At 39.2% G+C, this 15,549-nt stretch overlaps 1 protein-coding gene across 1 annotated transcript in view; it reads right to left on the reverse strand.

Annotated features, from left to right (window-relative positions):
• AFG2A (AFG2 AAA ATPase homolog A) overlaps positions 1 to 15,549 on the reverse strand; it is a 232,055-nt gene that overhangs the window by 200,460 nt on the left and 16,046 nt on the right. Inside the window, 1 exon segment of the mRNA XM_072862747.1 lies at positions 3,231 to 3,385. Coding sequence (XP_072718848.1) covers positions 3,231 to 3,385 — 155 coding nt within the window.

Genomic DNA, 15,549 nt, shown 5'->3' on the forward strand with positions numbered 1-15,549 from the left:
TTAGCAAGGATTTTTTAGATGATAAACAGTGTTAAGGTCAGACTTCAAAACAAGAAGGAATGTAACCCCTGATTTTCTAACAAATTTACCCACACAATTAACTGTCTAGCTGGATAGCTTCTGGGGCAAAGAGAGCAGGGGAAGAAAAACCTACCCTTACAGACAGAAAGTATCTGGAGATTAATCAATACAGGATGATTTCACAAAATACTGTGCACAAAGATACATTAGCCAGGAAAAACAAAACCAAAACACAACATTTTTACATCCCTTGAAGAAAGCTGGACTCCTATCTGGTTCATGCTTTCTTTTTCATTTCCCGCACACCCAGCTGTAATTTTTACATTTTGGTAAGAATGCAACAAAAGGTGTAAGTAAGGCAGTTTCTGTTGGTATAAATTACTGCAGAGCACAGAAGTAACATATCACAGTACACCATGGCCAACAGCCAACTAAGTAAAGTGCTGAATGGGTAAGTGGCCCAAGCCCATGGACTGAAAGCACTGTATTGAAAAGGGGTAAATTTATAAAGAAGAAGAAATTATTATAGAAATTAGGACTGTTAGCATCAGTTCTGTGGCAAGCAAGTAATTTTAAGGTTTCCCCACAGGTGTTGCAGGAGTAGACATTCAAGCATAACAATATTAAACAACAAAGCATTCTAGGACACAGCATCATCGACGCAAGATGATGCAGCTAATTAATGACTCTGCAGTTGCATTCATTTGGCTTCTTAGATACCTGGTTTCTACTGAAACCAAGTACTTCAGCATCCAATTAATTGCCAATGTTAACACAATCAAATACACAGCTTCAACCAGAGCAGTTAAATACACAAGTTTAATCAGAGAAGCAAAAATTAGTCTGTAAAATTAGATTACTAGAAGCATGCAACATAAAATGTTGCACACTCTTCTTTAAAAAAAAAAAGAAAAAAAACACAACAAAAAACCCAACGTATCCAAGGAATTAGAAGCTGCATTACGTTTTCTGCTACAATCTGTGTTCCAAACAACAAATCAACCGTGTAAATTCTCTGGGTAACAGTACATTAAACGCTAAGTGATTGGCACTCGGACACTAACAATCAGGTGAGAATAAGACATACTTATTTGCTAATAAAGAGCAAATTACACTAACCTAAGTTTAATAACAACGATAAATAGATTTTTTTAAATTTCTTTTTCCTTGTGCATGTCTGTAAACCACAGTGGTCACACTTTTTTAAATAGCTACACTATGCTAAAGTACATGAATGACTTTCAGATGTTTGCAAGTGTTCCTGCATCACATCCCAAGCCCTCACCAAGCAGCCCTAACCAGGGGCTGCAGTTTGGATTCCTGTTGCTTGCTTCCCCTGCACTGCCATCCTGGCCATAACCAAGTTCCTTCAACTTAGGGTACTTCCCCACCTTAAATACAAATGGTAACAGAGTAATTCGCCTTGGGGGTGGTGGTGGTGGTATTACAATGCTGGATTTACACTACTGTGACTTTCATGGACAACTGTGTCAGTATTTCCAGATATTCAGACTGCTTCTGAGCATGCACAGGTACCTTTGTTTTGGTAAGCAGGTAGCTCTGCAGCCCAAAAGAATGGTTAAACTGAATTCCAGCACTTCCTCTGGTAGGTGATGTGGGAGGACGCAAAATCTGTCACATCCGGTACTTCAGATTCCACTTTAAACTAACCCCAGGCACCAAGCAGATGGCCTGAAGTTTACCCTACATCTCCACAGAATATTCATTATTTTGTAAAAACGCGGGTCCTGTCAGCACTGCACTATATTGTTATCTTCCCTTCAATAAAGGAATGAATTTCAGTAGTATTCCAGTGACTCAGCTGGTGTTTAACAAATAAAAACAAGTGACAATCAAGGAAGCCACTGGCAGGATGGTTTAGTGGACAACAGGAGCCTGAGTAGTAGGTTTACCTCGATTCAGAACAGATTTCCTGCACTACCTCAAGACCTTGCTTCTATCTGTCTTTATTGTGCTGTTTAGCAGCACTCCATCTGGCTGCAAATGGGCTGCTATGTCTAAAAGGCATAGCACAGTGCTAATGACGTGAGCCCCAGAGCCAGTAGCACAATAAGCAACAAGAGAATTAGTAACTCTGCTTCTCAGCAGAACTAATTAGCCCTTGTGGATATTGATGCCACTACATCATTTCCAGGAAAAGCTGTCTGGGGCCAGCCCAGGCATTTCCACCCAGCACTTCACTGCACAGCGTGGACTCTTAACAAGCCAAGTGTGATATCCGAGCTGGCTGCGCGCAGCATCCTGTTCCCAGATTTTATTTCCCATTCCTATAGTTTGGGATTAAGGGTCTACAGTTGTGCAATCTAATTCCCAGATGACTCATCTTCATGCAATGAGACATAAATGTTTTCTTCTAGGGTCTGGGGAGCTGCTGAGAAACACCAGCACAACGGCTCACAGAGCCAAGGTTTAGTAAGATTAAATAGAATATTTTTTTCTGCTGAATCTTCTTAAGCCAGATCAGAGTCTTCTTAAACCAGATCAGTTCCCCAGCCCAACTTATGTTGTGTCTGCTACTGAACTACTATGATACATAACTGAGAGGGCAGTGAGCAAGGTAAAGATGAACCTGGCACCAACAAAAGAACTGTTCGTATAATGACAGCCCCTAATGGGTAACTGCTTGGCAGCAATAACCTACCTACAGAATCTAATTCTGCCCTCAGTTAAAACCATGTAATGCCACTGAAGACATTCAGGTCACAGTAGTATGAACTGCGTGTAGAATTAGTCAACTGCTTTACATAAAATCACAGCAATCAATCTCTTCACAGCTTTGTTTCAATACACTTTCGTTACGAATGCCAACAGTTGGTTTCTGCTTAAGTTTGCATCTGCTTTACAAAAGGCTCCAGCTTTCAAGTCTATTCAGGATCTGCTTTGAGCAGACATCTTAAGATTTTTACTCCATTAACCCACTCAGCATGTAAAACTACAGATCAGAAGATATGCTCCTGCACTACCAACTCTTCCTAAAGCATTAGGAACTTAAGCTTCTGTAAATAGGTCTTCAAAATTATAATTAAACAAACAAATATGCAAACAAAAAGATGATGCACAACATTTATTGGAAACTTGAGGCTTCCACTTCACAAAATTCCTCTTTTTGATAGGGCATTTCAACGCCTAACTGCAACTCTTAACATGGCTCTAACAATGTTGCTAGTGTATTGCAAAAAATAACTTACTTTTGGCACATCAACTGCCACCTCCCTCATGGCGCTGGGCCTGACATCATTCATCCCCTGCAGGAAGTCATTGAAAGCAATCATCACTGACCCAGCCACCTCGTTGTCTAGTAGGTTAGGTCTTTTCCCCAGTGCTCTCCGCAATGCGTGCAAACCTATTAAAAACAAAAAAACATGGCAATATGTAGACTTCCTCCTGGTTCTCACAAGCATAAAGTGTACAACACACAAACACACAGCAGCACTGGAAAGGAAATGATGTTCAAAAGAAAGTCTCAATGCCGGGCCTTAACTAGGTCAAAGAATATGCAAGACACTTCTGATGAGAGAGCAAGAAAAAGGGGATTTAATGACCACAGACAGAATATAAACTAAATCTGTCCCAAAAGACAGAATGAAACAGCCTCGCCCCTGCATTCCCATACATAAAGCTAACAGGGCAAAACCTCCAAATGTCCATACATCGATCCGAACACATTTCTAAACCACAGAGGAAGAGGGATAACGAATATTCAAGGCAAACATTAAATCACCTCACATAAGATGTCTGCAACCTTGTCTATTCCTCTGCTTATTAGGACTGTGTTTTCCAAGCTGCTCTTAAAAACAAATTGATGAGATTTCTTTTACTTTCATAGGAACCCTATTTTGCTATCTAGTAAGATGCCAGATACCTATATTTTTCTTGATATGCAACAAACAGTCCTGCAACACTCAATAGCTCTTTGTTCCCTTCAGCAATCACACTTTTCAAATGCAGGCATAGCTTTGACCTTCTCCTTTGTTTGGCCAAATCACTCACATACAATACCTATAAATCTCAATACTAATTCCTAGCTTCCCCCTATAATTCAGTCCTTCAAAAGCCACACAAGTCCCACCTACTTGCACATCAATATATCAATACTCCTTGGGCAGGACCAAGCGGTACCGTCCGCAGCTCCCAGGCATTCCTCAGAGAGCAACTATGGCCCCTGTTGTGTAAGATGCCCAGAAGCATCATGGTTTTCACACTGTATAATTATGCATTTTAAGGTCTAATATAATTTGGAGTTCTATTGCTTCTACTTCCAACTCTGTTCTGTGAACGGGAACTGTTAAATATGTGATTTAGTATATTATTACATGATGAGTATAATCTTGTATACACACATCCACACATGTAATATAACCTGTCATGGGTTACAAAAAAAATATGAGGCAGTTAGTACACCAGTTTGCCTTGCATGACCATAAAAAGACAAACATTTGTTAAATCTTTTCTATATTTAACCAAAACATCAATTAGCGCTACATGAAAGGACAATAAAAGGGATAAGCTGTTTCTGAAAATAGACATGGTTTTAACTTTCAGTGGATTGTTGTCTTTTTTCTACAGAGGCACTGGTAGATGCAGACATGCAAAGTTTCTGACAATGACAGGAATTTTGCATTTCCTACAATATATACAACGTGTGAAGAGATATAATATCTCCCCTGTGAAGCAGTACAGCTGGTGTCTCTCCATAAACTGCCAATTATGGCAGAGTCTGAGCACCTGCATTCAATACCCAGGCTCTTAATACAATAATGAAAAAAAAAAAAAGTTTGTAATTCAGGTTTCCCCTTGCGCAGAACATCCAGAACTAATAAGATATATAAATAAAAACATTCCATGAGGCCAAGGAGAAAAATGAAAATCTGGTCACCAGAGGACAAGTATAAAATATAACTGACTCATTTTAACAACCCAGACAATTTTCATGTTACTCCTCCCCCCTTCTTCCTTCCTCTGAAACAGTTCATTTTAAGTGAACAAAAAACTTAAGCAAGACAACATAGATTCACCCCCCCAGATTTAAAATTTACATCCAAGCAAATAACAAACTCAACATCTTATTCTAGTGTCATTGCAGCTAACACTTTGGGAGGTGGGAACAGGTATTGGGGTTGAGTCCTACATTTTCTTTTTGGTGCAGTCAATTCACATGGCACTCTCACTTCAAAAAAATGAAAGAATAAATAACATAACATGAAATTAAGTCACAGAGAAAGCAAGTAACCGATAAAGATCTCTGCTCCTTATTTCTGTACATACCTGCTCCATCAGGTACCAGTTTAGCCCCACTGCCCATTTGATGCATTTTAATCATGTAATGGTTATCTGTTTTTCATGACATGAGGAATTCTTAACAACAAACAAGTTTATTTTAAAAATTGAGAGAGAACAGCACATATAAATGCCCAAGGAGAATACCGCTCTTAAGGATTGTTACTGCCAGTGCTACTGGGAGTACAAGTGAAATTTCAGTCCTCAGCAGTGAGTTTGAAATGCAACAGCCTTGATCCAGAACAGGAATAAAGAGGTCACAGCTTTCCAAACAAAGCCTGAATTCATTTCAGTATGTGCACGCACACACCACTGCACAGGTCAGCATTTAATTGAAACAATGTTTTACATTAAAACAATAATAAAAAACAGATTGAAAAAGAAAGCATGATTCTTCCTGTTTCCTCCTGTTATCATAATGATTCTTTCCTGCACTTCAGATTGACCTCTAACCAGAGGTGGGGGGAAGTCTTATTAACAGGAGAAGGATATAGCCAGTGGCTTGCCGGAGGCAGAAAAACACATCCTTGTCTCGAGACACTGAAAGATGTATTTAATGTAAGGAAATGCAGGGTAGGGCGCAAAACATGCTGCTAAAAGCAACGCAGAGGGCAAAGGAGGTGAAACACTACAGCAAACCCAAGTTTATCACTACAGAAGTTATAACGCAGATAAACTGAAGATTCAGACATAGTACCTCAGAAAACATCGAGCATCTCAGCTTAGCTGTTGGGTATCTTTAGCATGGGAATGTTTCGGTTTGAGTATACAGCATTGCTGTAACCCGACTCTGAGCACAGCATTTGTTTTGGCCTTGCGTGCTCCTTTTCAGATGCTACTTCATTCTTAAGGATTAATGAATATCAATAGCCTTTTGGCAGCGACTGAGGCTCAGAGGGGCGAGTAGGTTTTCACTGTTTTATTCCAGCAGGAAGGGGAGGAAGGATGCAGACGTAGTTAGCCTGCCGTATGGTTGCTTGGACTGTTTACACAGGCATGGGCTACCTGTTTCTAGTGAAGGGATGCATGACTGGTTCCTAGGACTACCCTATGCAGAGCAGAAACTTAACTCGGAAGGTGGCCTTTGCAATAGTGAACAACACTGATTCTCAGTGGAGTATAAATGGAAAATCCCAGTTTAAAAAAAAATTAAAAGAAACAAGCATAATAAGTCATGCATGATTACAAACAATGGAAAACAAACAATTTGTTCCAGTCCAGCAACTGTGTGCTCTACCTCACCAACTCATCCTGTCTGTCTAGAACAGAGGAAACTAAGTGGACAGAGGGGAAAAAAACAGCAGAACGCCCTGTCCTGGTACAGATGATCCTTCTTTGGTACCAGGCTATGCATGAGGTCGATAGCATTGTTTCCCTGTAAGATTTTCTTGCTCATAGTTTGGCTAAGTATTGGCACATTAGATCATAATCACAAATATCTGAGCCTAAAAATAGATGCTACGACACTGCTATATTTGTCAGAGTCTGTGTATAATTATACACTACTGTAAATAATAGAAAGCATCCACTCAAAATGACAAACATATATACTTTAGGTTTCACAAACAGAATATACACGAGGAAATTAACTGAACAAAACAAAATTGTTAATCATGCATCTTTCACTGCCCATCAGCTACTGCTTCCACAAATCCATCTTGTCTGGACTTACTCTACCAGAATCCTAATACCAGAATCCTAGTACCAGAATTTGTAAGTAGCTTCAAAGAAATTGTAATCTTCTTGCAAGATTGTTTACAAAAGGAAATGTTTCTTCTTTCCCTGCTAATCTGGCATTTCCCTCCCAAATTATTATGGCCAAACCCACAAGATGCATACCATTTCTCCCTGTGACAGCTGTCAGATCCAACATGATACTCTCCTGCATGGCTGGAAGTGGAATGCTCAACAGCATATGGAAAGATTTCAGCTTCCTAATGGCACTGGATGGGGCATCTTCCTCTATTTCTAGATCTTTACCTACTATGCTTCAAAATTTAACAGCTTTATGCATAGAAAAAGCATTTCATATAACACAATCAGTTTTGAACTTCAGAAACCGTAAGAGGAGCATACCTGACTTCACAGGCAATGGGTACAAAAGTTATTCTGGTGTTTAATATATCAGAGATAAAGAGCTCTTCTGCTTTATATTTAACAATTTTTAATCAGCATGGCTTTCTCCTTCATGACAACAATCCCAAAATTATACTAGGAAATCTTTTATAGAACTTCAAGTATCATGTACTACAAATCACATGTATTCTTGAACATATCATAGCCTCATAAACAAAGGGAGTTTATAGCACTTCATTACATCAGGATATTGGATGGTCAAATCCAAGAAAAAAATAGAGAACGCGTACATATGTCGTTTGCAGTTATGCGTAAATACATAGTAACACAGATAAAGCCTGTTTGCCTAGCAGACGGAAGCCTCACCATCACCTGGTAAGGACCACTGCTCCATAGAGAATGTCCCACAGACACATCCTCACCTCTTCAGTCAATCTTTCATCCTGCGCAGACCCAGCACACGAGCTCTCCTACCCACCACGGTGAGACAGCACTAGGTAGTAACAAGAGCAGCTGCCATGAGCACTGAGCGAGAGCAGGGATGTGTCTAGGCAAAGGCTCTTTTTCCCTTTACTCCCCAGATAAAATAATGGAACAACGGCACCAGGCAAGCACCTGATGACTGTGGACCACTGGCAAGCTTTCTTCTGACCTGGGGGCAGGAACCACCATTCACAATAGCTGAAAAATTCAGATTCGTTCTTCCATTTGCATCCTAAGAAATTTCTATAATTTGGAGGGCGTTTTGGTGTGGTTTGAGTTTTTTGTTTTGTTTGGTTGATTTTGGTTTGTCTTCCCCCCCCCAGTGTATATAAGTATGGAATCAAACACACCAACAAGGTTACCAATGAATAAAAAAAAAAATCCATGGACCAGACTCCTATAAATATATTTAACTTATTTCTTTTTTATTTAATCTGTACATAAAACACATACCTATTTAGAAAAATGTTCAGGAAGCAGAAACCCTTACTTTTGCTCTTGAAACCATATTCTCCAATCTGTCTTTAGCTGCCAGCACTATATGGGAAAATCCCTGAAGAACTTTCATATACTGTTTGCACAGGAAGGATAATGCCCTTAAATTCCTTGTAACCATAACATTGCAAATTCACTCGGCTAACCTGAGCACTAATCTACTGTAGGGATTACCTACACGATTTATAGTCCTTCGTGAAGAGCTCCGGCATTTGCTGGAACATGTCTATGGAGCTGACTGAAAGTTGCTGAGAGGTATGACAGGGGAGGGAAAGGAAGGAAGGAGGAACTGTATTTTCAAAACTTCTTTCATACAGGAAACAGTTTATTCACAGATCAGGTACACACACATCATTTATCCTAAGACAATGACAATGGAGGGAAATAAGGAATACCAGACTGCCTGTTCTTAGCCTGCTCTCATACGTAAATGTACCTCAGCTAAGGTTAGTCATACGCGTGTTAGAAGAAAAATAAGGACTGCCAGGCTACCAGAATAGCAAAGGCAGAAAGACAGGAAGCAACAGTTAGTGGCTAAATGCCGGTCTAATTGTAATTAGGAAAGTTGTCAAGTCAGAATACAGCTAAAAGTTAAAGTTAGGAGACCTATGAAAACTTTGCCTGAAAATATTTAAGCTCTGTCCCCCAATAGTAACTATTAATTCTACATACAAATGCCTACAGCTAACTGATTTTACTCCTGCAGAACTAACACGGACATACAAATTAAGCTACATTTCACCAGAGGATCTTTTATGATCTTTTATCAATTAAACAAAAAGAACTGAGACTGCTTTCAGATCCTAAGCTTGCCATTATATATTCCAGGAAAACCTTTTACCTGGAGCCAGAGAGGGAGTCAGAATACATTGAACTTTTCTCCTACAGTACCATTTCTACACAAATAGCTTGCCTGAAGTATAGCTGATGCTAGCTTATTCAGAAAAAAAAAAAAAAAAATCACAGCTATGGAAAACAACATTTTTTACTCAGATACTAAGAACGCTTGCAACTTTGCAATCTGAAGATGAACATCTACTCTAAACGGGTTAGTTCAGAACTTTCTAAAGCCAGCAGAGCAAGATGGAGTGAGACAAACCGTTAACGCGGTCAGTCCCTCCCTATGTACTATGAGGGGAACAAAACTCCTACAGATTTTTAGCACGGGAAGAATTGCACCTCAAATGTATTTGAAACGAGTCTATTACCATTGCTGTTCAAGTTACATTTGAAACCAGACTCAGCACAAAAGCTGGAAGGAAAAAAAATGCATACCAATTGCTTCACAGAGATGACACTGTACTTGAGCTCTAGATGTTCCCGCACTATGGTCACTCAAAGAATGTAAGAGCAAGCCACCTGATTAAACAAAATTTGAAGAGAACTAAGGAGAGGAGTGTTAGCCAAAATTCAAAAGATATCTGAACCTAGAAACACAACTGTGTCAAATGAAATTCTGCCTAAAACAAGACAAAGTGGCATAAATGAGTATCAGACACGTCATGAAAAAACAGAACAGAGAACAAAATGAAAAACAATTGCCTTTCCAAAATTAAAAAAGTTACTAAACGTTTCTTAAAATGTAATACGCCTTTCAAACAAGCAATTTGCCAAAAAGTATGCTTGTATCTTGGAGAAAAAATAGTTTTAGTCCAAACACATAATTCCAATTCATAACTGGAGCCTGCTCCAGAACCAGGAAATAGAATAACTTTCTGCATCATGAGGAACCACGTCTGAATCACCTGCGATAATTTAATGCCAGGTTACTGGAGGGCTGCAGTGAACATGAACTCTTGTTAGTAGGAGAAAAACACTGCAGTGCTTGTGTGCGGGTCAGCAATAAGAGTGAACATGGTTATCCTACTTCAGCTGGCAGGAGGTGGAAAATTAGAAAAGACATGATGGGAGAGGACAAAGGAAGTGTGTAAGTCTGCAGAATACCTTTCAGTTAGCAAAACATCAGTTAAAATGAATGACTTTGTGTACAGCATGTTGTACTACCAAGAAGGAAGTCCACAGATTTGCCAAACCCTTCTCAGAGATTAAAGGTCAGGAAGTTGTTTTCAGTGCTTAGATGTGCAAAACCCTTAAAGTTAAGAGAAGGGAGCAAGCAGTTCGGATCATTGTAGAAAAAAACCCCAAACCTATAGGATAATTTAAAAGATAGTGGACTGCAGAGTATCTTCAAAAATCAGTTTAGTCTTGGTTAAGTAATTTTCATTCATTCAGAGGTACTACACAGACAGCTGAGGATTTCTTCTGTTGCTACAGGAATAACATTCCCTGGCACACAGCTCTCAGCCGGCTTCGCATCCAGGGAGCTGAAGCCCTGAAGGACGCAAAATCCGATAAGCAGAATAGCGACTAGCACACCACTCCTATCAATGGGACTTAGAGCTGGGTTACTGACGTTGTGTTGATTCCCAGGTCTAGAAAATAAACAGGGACCACACAGAACTGTCTGTTCCCACCACAGCTCGGCCAATGACCCAGCCTAAGACAGTATCTGCCCTAAATTTATTCTATTCTTAAGCAAAATGGCATAATGCTAAATTTTCAGGATCTGCAAGCTAAGGAATGACGTTCTGACTGCCATTTCACAGCCCACCGGTCTGCACAGGTAGGGCTGCACCAATGCAGGCTACTCTGGCATCCTGCACACCCTCACCCTTCAAACCAAACAACTTGTTTTGGGGCTGACCCTCCAACCCATTCAAATGCAGAAGTTTCTATATGCATTGCCACACATGAATAATATCGTTTCTTCTGTACCACTCAAGTGCAGAAGCAAGAACACGGTGTCTATCTGCCATGAAGGTTAATTTAAAATATTAATGACAGTTATTGATCAACTCTTCTGAAAATATTCTTTATTTCCTGCTTATATAAATATCGGCAGACAGAATAGGATGTGCTTTAAACAGAGTATTAAGTACTGAACCCACAACTGTGTATATGAAGTCAGCAATCCCATTGTCCAATTAACTGCAAGCCAGTTTCAGATAAAAAACACACTTAACATTAGTTATGATGAAAACCAAAAGTTCACATGCCCTGACCACAGTAAGTGCAATGTTCTCCATACAAAAACAAAAATCAAGTACCATTACAAAACAAACAAAAAAAAAGCCAAAGATTTTATATAAGAAAAAATAACCTCAAAAAGCCACATAACGTGCACCAGCATCATTTCAGAGAGGCAAACAGAGCAAGACTTTTTCTCTCTGGATACAAAGACAGTGGCAATAATGAAACATCTGTGCACTCAGCATATGCAAAGACGCAGGGAAAAAGAGATTCAGAAATTTTGCAATCACATCAGAGTAACCAAAGTAACAGGGTGAGAATCTAACTCTATGCAGCTAAAATAACACAATTTTTGTGGAATCTTAGGAAAGTAGTTGAACCATTTTAAATGTCTAAGCAATTCTAAAACCAATTCTGACTTTGTCTTTGCCCCACAAGATGTTGGGGGGAGGAAATCCTAAGAAAAAGGGCAAGGGATCCCACAGACAAGAATAACGTCAACACACCCCACCCAGTCTCAAGTATGTTCCTTCAAGCTGCTCAGCAGCATCCAGATGTAGCCACTTCTGCACGAAAGCTTTTTCTGAGTTAGTGCTCTAAGAAACAATCAAAAAGCATATGTTACAGTTCGAGTCCAAAAAAGCCACATTGCTTTGTAATGTGTGCGTGCAAGCAAGGACGCATTTGTTCATAACCTGTTAAGATGGCAAACTAGGTCAATTGCTTTGGTTTAAAAACAGCTTCTGCATTAAGGACCCAACTTTAAAATTACAGAACACAGCACTAACTTAAAATTCACAAACGCTGAAGATGGGGATTGGATTTTCTTGGTCTTCTTACACTGTAAATTAGCATGATGGAACACAGTGTCAGAAAACTCAATTGTTCCAGTCCAAAAATTAATTTGTAGCTTTACTTCTGTATCTTGTCTGGACTTTTCAGTGCATTTCAAAATCCAGTGTTCTGCCATTTCTGCAAAAATCTCTCAATTTCATAAGAATACATTTTTTTGGTATTGACCATCTGACTTTACATGTTATTAATGTTCCCAAAAAAACCCACATTTTCTACATGACCTTTTTATAAAAAGGCAAGTGGCCTTTCCCACCTCATTTTGAATGTCCCATGGGAACCAGTATTCAGTTAGAGAATGCAATAGCAGATCATTTGCAAAAGCATAGTTTCAATCTTTTTCCATGCTACACAAAAAAAAAAAAAACAAACCACACCACAACGACATAGACATGGTATTTTCAGTCACTTTCCATAAGGGAATAAAGTAACTATAGCATGTCAAGCAGTGCTTTCCCTTTAAAATCTGTAACTGCAATCAGTTAATTTGAAAACAAACCAAAAAACACCCTGCAAAACAAACAATCCCATTGCCTTGGTCATCAACTGCCTTTGTCAAAATCTACACTTTCAATAGTGTCTCAGCCCACATTCCTACATTTAGGATTATAATCCAAGAAAAGTATTTACATTTGTTGTACACCCCCAGCAGAACTCAGGTCCAAATCACGTTGGGAAAGGTTCAGACTGAACCTTTATGGCTTAAAGAAAGGATAGATATTCTTGATGCTCTAACACTAGGTTATTTCATCAAGACCGTGACTGAGCTGAAATTAAGAGCTTGGATTTGAGATACAAGGCTGAGATGCCACATATTGAACGCAGCGTTTGTCTAATTGAAAGACCAGTCAGAGGCTGGTCCTCAGGGTGCACAGAGACTCACTGTTAATCACATTAGCCCAAACAGCTCACGTTTCCTGCAGGTGGCCAGGCTACCAAAACGGCAGAAGCTGGGAAGAAAAAAAACCCAATAGATCTAACAAAGAGACATTCCTGGGTTTCAGGGGAATTTACTTCCCCATCAATTACAGGGAAAAACAAAACACCTAGGAGCCAATCCTTCAATTGCCTAATTTTTTTTAATTTTTCTTTTTAGTGCAAGTGGATTGCAGAAACTCTTTTTTGGGTTGTAAAAGATATAGCAGGAAGTTTCTCAGCTCTAACAAAAGCCAAGTACAGTACCCCCCTAAAGAACTTCTACTTTTACAGATCTAATATCTACATATAATCGATATACAGAGCTATCAATTAAACAGCATAAAGACTCTCCATCCTAGCTGTATTATTCATCAGAACGCAGGGGTAATAAAAGGGCCAAATGAATACCATAGACAGTAAGATCTCCAAACAACAGGACTCTTAAAATTATGAACATAAGACAACAGACCATCTCATATGTCTATGCAAGTAGCTTCACAGATTTGGCAGAGCAATGCTGATTCATACTGGTCAAAGATGTAGCTCTATTTCTTATTTCCGTAACATTTTTTGTAACAGCCAGCTCAAGCCAGTGAACCGTTATAATCCTAAAGGCTAAGCAAGGCGATACCTTTAACTGTATTACAATCAGGCAATTTAAAAAACAAACTTTGATGCAAAACAAAAGTGATTAGGACTTCTTTCACGAAGTCTCAAAGGCTCAGTGGTTGCAATGCAGCATCCTCACTGGAACCAAATAGATGTTATTGCAAGACAGACCACTATTTAAACAAAGACATTTGTTCTTCCTCTCCTCACGATGCTATCTTATCACAGTCCAAGTGTTTTATATCAGCACACTGAAATTATGTGTAATGAACAAGGATGTTCAAGATAAATTCTAAGAGTTACAAAGCAAATACTTCCTTTCTCTGTAAACAATATGACTGAACCCACTTCTTGAAGAAATCAAGCTATATTTATATTCACCCTCTTGAAATGCTACAGGCAGCCATAGAAGGATAAGTTTATAATAAATTGCTATATTTGGAAACCTTTGTTGCTAAGCATCTTCTAACATTCAGTACAGTTTATACCATTCATGTCCCTGCTACATAATTAAAATTTCATATGTTTTTCAAAGAAAAAAAAAAATGCAGTGCTTATCTTTGTTGTTAAAGTAAAACCATTGTAATTTTTTAGGGAATTAATAAAAGACTGTGTGGCCAATTAATTAAAGCAGAAGCAACAAGATCTCAGGGGCATACAAACACTGACATTATATGCAAGGATATGGCAGAGTCTGTCTTCTAGACACTGCCTCTGCTTGAGATAAAACAATGCAGAAGGTAGCTGTTCACACTAAAAGGTAGTCTACTAAATAATTCAGGACACAGTAGACCTCTCCCAGTCTTAAGAATATGACTTTCTCAGCTGCACATGTAAGCAAGCCCTTTTCTTGTCAAGAATTCTGTGCCTGTGAATCCCTCAGAGGGTACTCAAGTCCTCAAGAGTCTACCACGAGGAGCCCGTTGCAAGCTGATGTCCACAGGATGTGCTCCAGTGCTCATCAAGGTATTTGCAGGTTTTTCCACGCTATGCTGTTAACCTATACGAAAGCATGCAGTTAATTGTGGAAATCACAAGCATATTGCTAGGCAGTACAGCATCACAGCAAATCCCAGTTTCTCCAATGTAGTCACTACAGATAACGTAACCTGGAACAGAGATGAAGTGCGCTAACTCTGAAAGCATTGCATCTAAGCTAGTGATACTTGCCATGTTAGAAATACCAGTTTTAGTTTTAATTTTGCTGGAATTACCATAGTTATTTGTAAAACAGACAAATAACACTTGCTCAACATGTGAGGGGGGATACAAGTACTCTGCACAACAATTACGGCTGAGATAGATACACATACAGAGCTGATGCCTGTCACCCTGTTGTCAGCTCTTGCAACAATACTGTAAGCTTCACAATACCTAGCATTTATCCTATAAAGTCACAAATTTTTGTGGTTTCACCTCTCATTTTGTGAGAAGCTAGAACTGTATCTTTAGTAGAGGTAAAGAAGGTATTGGAAGAAAAATGCACTAATACTTTAAAAATTCAGCAGATCAAATAAAAACACTCTTAACTGATTATTATATCCATCTATATATATTTCACAGGTGTTTGGTCATAATACCCTGTTTGGAAAAGTCCAGAGCACACTGCACAGATTCTCCAGGTTTCTTGTCCACCTTTCCACTCCTTGCCCATTCCAGCATACACAACGCCGCAATTCCGTACACACCATATACACAGGGGCCTAGAAACATTCAGTGCAAGCTGAACATTAAAGGCTCCTAAAACTTCTTAATGACTTCCATGAA

The sequence above is a fragment of the Ciconia boyciana genome, chromosome 5, assembly GCF_034638445.1.
Source record: "Ciconia boyciana chromosome 5, ASM3463844v1, whole genome shotgun sequence".
NCBI classification, from domain to species: domain Eukaryota; kingdom Metazoa; phylum Chordata; class Aves; order Ciconiiformes; family Ciconiidae; genus Ciconia; species Ciconia boyciana.